At 33.4% G+C, this 8,120-nt stretch overlaps 1 protein-coding gene across 2 annotated transcripts in view; it reads right to left on the bottom strand.

Moving 5' to 3' along the window:
• Positions 1-2,435: 2,435 nt before the first annotated feature.
• FAR1 (fatty acyl-CoA reductase 1) overlaps positions 2,436-8,120 on the bottom strand; it is a 117,690-nt gene continuing 112,005 nt past the window's right edge. For both annotated transcript variants that reach the window (XM_074230352.1, XM_074230351.1), the window contains exons 11-12: positions 4,401-4,528; positions 2,436-2,808 (exon numbers count right to left, since the gene is read on the bottom strand). In XM_074230352.1, the coding sequence (XP_074086453.1) occupies positions 2,646-2,808; positions 4,401-4,528 (291 nt within the window). In that variant the 3' untranslated portion in view covers positions 2,436-2,645. The remainder of the gene's footprint in view (positions 2,809-4,400; positions 4,529-8,120) is intronic.

The raw sequence follows: 8,120 nt of genomic DNA, 5'->3' as shown, positions 1-8,120 counted from the left end.
TAAAATGCTTGACTCTGAAACAATGTTATAGGATCCCATAATGAAAAAAAATGTTCTTAAAAACAATTTTAGCAACTGGCTCATGTGGAATGAATTATGTGCTAACATTACTGATGGAAAAACCCCAAAGAGGTCAAGTCAAGGACGAAAGTAACCTATGATAAGACACAAATCCACATCCCACTGAGGGGCAAAAAGCACAGGAGAGGGGCTTTAAAACTATCTCAGTATTTGTCTTCCCTTGAGCATGAAAGGTCACATCCAGGGCAAAAATGATGGATCTTTATGCTCCACAATGATGCACTGATTCACAGTTAATTTATTTAACAACCTTCCTTTAAAAGCAGAATTTTTCAGAGAAAGCTAGTTGCAGGGGCTTCAGCACCTCCAAGACTTACAATCAGAGGAATTCAGAAGTAGACATACTTTTAAAGGGTATGATTACAAAGGGAACAATGACATACGTACATACCATACATATGTGCATAAACATAAAATGTGCATACCCCTGCTCCATTCAACAGTTATGAAGCAGCTGCATCTCCCTCCAAGTTCACACACAAGATACAAAGGTAGGTCTTAGGATTCTAGATGTATTTTGCAGAAACCGCAAATCATACCCAATATTAGCATACTTTCAATATAATCAGAATACATTCAGGGAGGTGGTTTAATGCATACAGTGGGAATATTAAGTGGAATAGTTAAAACCACAGGAACCATCATTTATTCTATTTTAGACACTGCTCAGGTCTCTCACACCTTGAAAAGGTGTGGTCCTAGACCAGAAAGCAAGTAGCATTTCAAAGAATGAATATATATATATATGTATATATATATATATATATATATATATATATATATATGTATATATATATACACACACATATACTATATATGTATATATGTTATATATATAACATATATACACATACACATATGTATATACATATATTTACATATATGTATATATATTTATATAGAATCTTTTAAAAGGATGTTTAAAGTTTTTACTACAGAATGGTTGGCTTCAACATGGAAGCATTTTTCATCTCAAGATTATACACCTACATGAAAGAAGGTGTTTTCCTTTACAGTTAAGAGTCTCACAACAATAACAAAATAAGCTTTTCAGACATTGCTTTGAAACTAACAAAGAAAATACCAAGATGTTGATTTTTATGTAATTCTTTTGTGTTGTGAATTGACCTCTTTAAACATATTCAAAGATTCATTGCTGATGATTTAAATACAGTACAACGTGATCATTTTAATTTGAACACAGTGTTATGCAGAACAAATTGTTAAAGGAAAGTTAGGTTACAAGTGTATAATATAGCATTCTACTAAGATTTAAAGAGAAACCATAATGGCATTAAAATATACTTCAACTCTTTATCCCTAGAAGTTTCTATAAATGTATTTCTTCCTAAAGCTAAAACCACATGCACAGAAAATAGACAATATTTCCAAATTCAGTCAACAGTTTGCTATTAAACATGGTATGTTAATAAACTCATTTATTTTGATTTAATACACATTATTCTTTGAAGCATTATACTTTTTTCTTGAAGGAATTCAGCTTGCAAGTTAGAAAAGTAGTATGTGCTTACACACATCTGTATGTCTGGTAGATGGCATCACTGCTCACAAATACATTCTTTCATAATGCACATTCAGTTTTTGTTGGAAAGAAAGCATATATCTTAAAAATTCTATGAAGACAATTTTATAAAACAGGTGAACAAAAGGCATGGATAAGAGTCTAAAGACGTCTGTCAGGCTTCAAAAGTTCAAGAGAATCCTAATGCACTAATTTCACGATCATCCATAAATGGAAAAACTTAGCAGCCGGTATTTCTATTCTTTTTTTTAATAGCTTGAATATTCTGCTGTTGATGTTTTTAATTTACGTTCAAAAATACATCAAAAATATATGAATTCTGAAAACCATCAAATTCTGTAGGTCAAGTGGAACATATGGCTAAATTGCCTTTCAATAATAAGATTAAGAAAATTGAATCAAATCCCTAACAATTGAAAAAATATGTAAAAAAAAAGACACCATCACATTCACGTCTGAGAATTTTCAATAACTTAAAGAATAAAAGTGTGCCATAGTTTAGACAAGATTTCATATAAGACTAAAACATACCCATGGAAAAAAATAAAAGATTTAGTTTGAACAAATAAGCCAATCTTTATGTCCAAATGAATGTTCCCATTCTGGTGAAAATTATAATGAGAAATTCACTATGTTAAGGCATAGATTTCAATTGATGTGTTTCCAGGGTTGCACAGTTATATTGGTCAGTGGTCCTAATTTTTTCCCCACTTTCCTCCCTCCTTGTTCCCCCATCACCAAAACACCCTCTAGGATATAAAAATATGAAGCCTTGATTGATTGTGGTTATCATAGAATTGGCTAATATTGGTTTGAGCTGACATCCAACTGTTTATTTTCTAGGTTTCTGTGAGTAAACACATTTAAATGTTACATAAAATGTACTGTCACTTATTCCACACTCCTGATCTAAGATGGTTTAATGTCTTGACAAAAAGTGAGATAACTTAAGTATATTTTGCAGATTTTGTGCAGTTAAGACCACCATATGCATAGATGTCCTAATGCTAAATTCTTTTCTTCAGTATCTCATAGTGCTGGATGCTCTAAAGTAGGACAGAAACTTATAACACAAACTAACCACAAAGTACCAGATGTTTCTTGCCATTTGTGATCTTGCAATAAAAATACGCCAAATAAGAATCACAAGGATAGTATTGAAACCATAACGTATGTTCCTCAACCTAGAAGACAGAACAAAAAAAAAAAAAATTAAAGCCAGGTTCTTACAAGATTCAAACATGATGGATAACTGGAACCAGTATTTATCAATTGATAAATCAAGTCAAAATTCTGTTAGAGATGAAAGGAAAAAAAGAGCACTTGATCACATGTCTTATGAAAGTACATGTTAATAGTATCCTAGCTGCTCCAAGAAATCAGCTTATTTCATCTTTTTTTCTGCCCCTAACTTGTTTTTATCCTATTTAATATTTGAAAAACTACATTCCCCCTTTGGGCTTTCCTGCCTGACACTATTCTTGTCACTTCTATGGAGTCCATTGATGTTCTTTTTGAAGGAAATGTCCTGTGATACTGTTCTTTTTAGTTACATTCCCCAATTTTCCTTATTCCTCCCTGGAAACAAATGATTGTCAAAATTTTGTTACTGAAAATATCCTATCCCACATCAAGCAGAATTTCCTTTAAAGGAACTCAAAAGAGCAAGTCTTCTTTGCTTCTAAACTGTGTACAAGATACATAACTGACCCAGAATATTAAGAAGTCAAAATAAACAGTGACTTTCTCCTGTGACTCCTATCAATTCTATTTTACCATACAGGTCATTCTTTTTGATCAGAATTAGTATAGATTAGCAGTCCCCTCACCCCGAAATTTCTTCTACTACCTTTTAATGGATGAAATTAGCTCAACTTAATTCAAAAATTGTTAAAAAAGATTCTTTTCATTTCCATACTTTGGTTTTGGATTTCTTTCACAAACTCAATATCCATTTCTTCTATCTAGCTAACTGTTAATACTTCCCAAAGGCAAGAAAAAATATTTCTTGTCAACTCATGAAAACTTCTAAAATTTATGATTTGCTAACACATATACTGGGAAATATACATTTTTTTTTTGGCAAGGCAAAAGGGGTAAAGTGGCTTGCCCAAGGCCACACAGCTAGGTATGGGAAATATACATAATAAACTTCATCATTTGAAATGAAATATTTTTGGAATGTTGTTGTTATATAAAAATTAAATTCATTTTTTGATATATCTTCTTGTCTGTAATGTTTTTTCTATAATTGAACAGTCTGCATTTCTTGGTATCCTTACAAGTGTAAGAGACCTAGGAAAATGGTCCCTAAGATGTTTGACCAGACCCTATGTAGTATTTATAGAAAGTCATGAGTAAGTTATATAAGGTAAGAATGTATGACTGGGATACGATTTGGACCAAAGGAGAATACACTGAAATCAATGAGGATTGATCCACTGAATATAGCTTTAATACACTTGTTTAATCATTAATACTGCAGAAGGGACAAATTACAATTTTTATAATAATTCACCAAAATGCATCTTACAATTGTGGAAAATTGGCATTTTTTTCCTTAAATTACAGGTCATCTAACAAATCCATAAAATTCCAGTGGAATTATAAGACCTAGTTTCTTCTGGGTATTTAAAATTTTCATTTTGGATACACACAGACTGCATTCAGTTCAAGACAAAAGGTTCACATAAAATTTGAAGGTCTTTACAGCTTTGTAGGAGATTATACAAAGAAACATATACAGGATAATATATCAATTACATGCAAACCTTACTTGTTCAAGTGTTTCCGCGCTGCAGGGAGACCTGACATTTCCTCATTCAATACATATTTCTTAGTTCCCATGCAGTAGTTTTCGATATATTCTGCCCAGTGTAACTGTCGCACATCTATGTTAAACGTCTGAATAAAACAATGTTTTGACTATTAGTTTTTCCTGTGACTATTATTTTAATCAGAAGAGAACCAAAAGAAAAAGCTTTACTTTTTAAATAACAGAAACAATGCCAACAATCATACCCTTATTAGTACAAATAGGATTTCTATCCTCCCGTCGTCAACTTAGTAGCACAGAAAATTATAAAATGGGGTGGACTTCATATTAAAAATAGAATACCATTTGAACAAATACGGATTTTTGTTTTTTATCTCCTAATACTAAGTATCCTCCCTCTTTTCCTTTCTCTTTCTGGCTGACTACACTGAAATATCTAGATACAACTTGAAATATATATATTTTTTGTCTTTGTATTTAAGGTATGATATCTTGATTTATAGTAGAGTCTCAGTAAATGTTTCTTTGAATTTAATCATTTGCAGACCAACCAAGATGGGAGAATAGGAGAAGGAAGCACCAGTTCAGCTCTTTTCCACAAAGATCTAGAAAAAGTCCCAGACTAGGAAATCTCTCTTTTCAAAATCCCACCTAAAAAGGTTAGACCTCTTAGAGGGGAAGAAATGAGTAATTTGGAAGGAAAGGTGATTAGAAAAACAAAAGACATAAAAATAAGATAATTATTTTAAGAGAAGGAAAAAAATCATAGTGGGCCACTTTTCCAAACGAAGTTGGCAAAGGGAACTAAGAGTGGACACTTAAGTATGGAAGAAATTACCTTTAGATTGATTGGGGGAAAATCTCGTAGCCCAAGCAGCTCATAATGAAATTGCTAGCTACCTCAAGACAAAGAGGTTGATTGATTTTTTTTTTTTTGGATATGACCAACATCGTAATTCATTTTGTTTGACCAGGCAAATACATATGCATTATACACACACACACACACACGTTATGAGGGTATTGTCTACAGTGAAATTATTTCTATGATTTGTTGTTTGATCTACTCATTCTTTAAACTTACTTAGTTCTCAAATAAATTTTAGCTTATCTTTCCACTGCATTTTGATCAGAAAATGATGCATTAATATTTCTGCCTTTCAGCACTTGATTGTGAAGTTTGTTTACACCCTAGTACATGGTCAATTTTTGTTTAGGTGCCATGTGCCACTGCGTAAAATGTATATTCCTCTCTATCCCCACTCAATTTTCTCCAGATGTCTTATCATATTTAACTTTTCTAAAATTCTATTCATCTCTTTAACTTATTTTGTGATTAAATTTATGTAATTCTCAAAGAGGGAGGTCGAGCTCCCCTACTAGCATAATTTTGCTCTCTTTGTATAGCTCCTTTAAACCTCTTCTCTAAGAATCTGGATGCTATACCACTTGGGGTGTGTGTGTGTGTGTGTGTGTGTGTGTGTGTGTGTGTGTGTGTGTAATATTGATATTATTTCAATGTTTTAGGAAGATATAGTTTCCTTCCTTATCCCCTTTAATTAGATCTATTTTTGCTTTTGCTACCCCTGCTTATTTAATTTCAGCTGAGGCAAAATATATTCTGCCCCTGCCTTTTACCTTCATTTTGAATCTCTGTTCTTCAAATGTGTTTCTTGTAGACTTCATCCCATTCATATTCATAGTCTTGAATACTGTCTTACCCTCCATCCAATTTTCCACCCTACCATTTGTGAGTTTTTTCCTTTCCCCTTTCCCTCCTCCCTCAGTGTTTTGATCACTACCTGCCTCAATCAGCCCTCCCTTTTACCAGTCGCTCTCCTTTTCTCTCCCCTTCTACTTCTATCCTCCCTTCTATCAGCCTCTTCTTTCCTTTTGCATCTTTCCTCTCTCAATTCCCTGTGAGGGTAGATAAAATTCTAAACCCAACTGAGTGTTGAATATATGCACTATTCCCTTTCTAAGTCAAATCTGATGAAAATAAGATTCAAGAAATCTCATCTCCTCCCTTCTTTTCTTCTACTCTAACAGGCCTCTTCATATGATACAATTTACCCTAGTCTGCTTCCCCTATTTTCTTTTCCCTGTACAATCCTTTTTTATGCCCTAAATTTTTTTCATCAGAACAAACTCAAATTATGCCCATATCCTCTAAGTATACTCCTCCTAATGTACAGTTCTCAAGAGTTATTATCTTCCCAAGAAGGGATATAACACGTTTAATCTTATTGAGTAACAACTTTTTTCCCCATTTAGTTTTTTGAGAAAGGAATCTTGAATCTTATATTTGAAGATCAAATTTCCTGTTCAGCTCTGGTTTTTCATCAGGAATAGTTGAAAGTCACCTATTTCATTGAATGTCCATTTTTCCCCTAAAAGAGTATGCTCAGTTTTGATGAGCAGTTCATTCTTGATTGAAATCCATGCTCTGTTGCCTTCCTGAATATCATATTCCAAGCCCTCTGATCATTTAATGTTGACACTGCCAAATGTGTAATCCTAATGGTTGCTCCTTGGTATTTGAATTGTTTGTTTTTAGTGAGCTTTATTTTTTTTCCACATTACTATAAAAGTCATGTTATAAAAGTAAACATAATCCCCACCCCCAAAGAAAGAGAAATCTCAAGAAAAATAAAGTGAGAGAAAAAAAGTGTGCTTCAGTCTGAATTCAGATACCATCAGCTCTGTCTTTGGGATGGAGAACATTCTTTATCATAAGTCCATTAGATTAACTGCTTCCATATGTCTTTTACAATTGCTAATGTCAGCTGTTATTTTCCTCCATTCTATTTCCCCCAATTATTTTACTCTCTCCTTTCTCTCAAAGGTTTGTTGTAGCTAATTACCCTCTCCCATGATCTCTGATATCACCTACACACACCCCTCTCCTCCCCCTGTCCCTTTCTCCCATCCCTTTCCTCTCCTATTTTCCTTTAAGGGAAGCTAGATTTTTATATGCTCCTTCTAACACCCCTAATAAATGAGAAGGTTCATATGGGTTACAAGTATCATCTTTCCATACAGGAATACAAGCAGTTCAATGTCATTAAATCCTCATCACTGGCCCTTCCCATCTACCCTCTCCATGTTTCACCTGAGTCCTGTACTTGAAGATCAAACTTTGTGTTCAGCTCTGGATGGTCTATCAGGAAAGTTTGAAAATCCCCTATTCACTGAATATCCATCTTTTCCCCTGAAAAAGGATAGGTAATTGATTCTTGGTTGTAATCCAAGCTCCTTTTGCCTTTCAAAATACCATATTCCAAACTGAGCCCTTAATGTAGATGACGCTAAATCCTGTGTTATTCTGAATGTAGTTCTACAATATCTGAATTGTTTCTTTCTTGCAGCTTGCAATATTTTTAAAATTGTTTTTAAAATAATTTAAATTTTTGAGAAATTTTTAATTTATTTTCATATTACTATAAGACTTGTTGTAAAAGTAAATATAATTCTCCCCCCTCCCCCAAAGACAGAGAGACGTCAAGAAAAATAAAATGAGAGGGAAAAAGTGTACTTCAGTCTGTGTTCTGATACCATCAGCTCTATTTCTGGTATGGATCACATTCTTTATCATAAGTCGATAAGAGAAGTTGCTTCAGTATTTTTCTTCCCACAACTGCTATTGTGAAGTCTATTCCCATCTGTCCTATTCCTCCCCACCCCCATTTATTTTATTCTTTCTCTCCCTTAACCCTGTCC

This window comes from Macrotis lagotis, chromosome 3 (assembly GCF_037893015.1).
Source record: "Macrotis lagotis isolate mMagLag1 chromosome 3, bilby.v1.9.chrom.fasta, whole genome shotgun sequence".
NCBI classification, from domain to species: domain Eukaryota; kingdom Metazoa; phylum Chordata; class Mammalia; order Peramelemorphia; family Peramelidae; genus Macrotis; species Macrotis lagotis.
The sequence above is the reverse complement of the archived record's forward strand: the minus strand, read 5'-3'. Positions and strand labels throughout refer to the sequence as shown.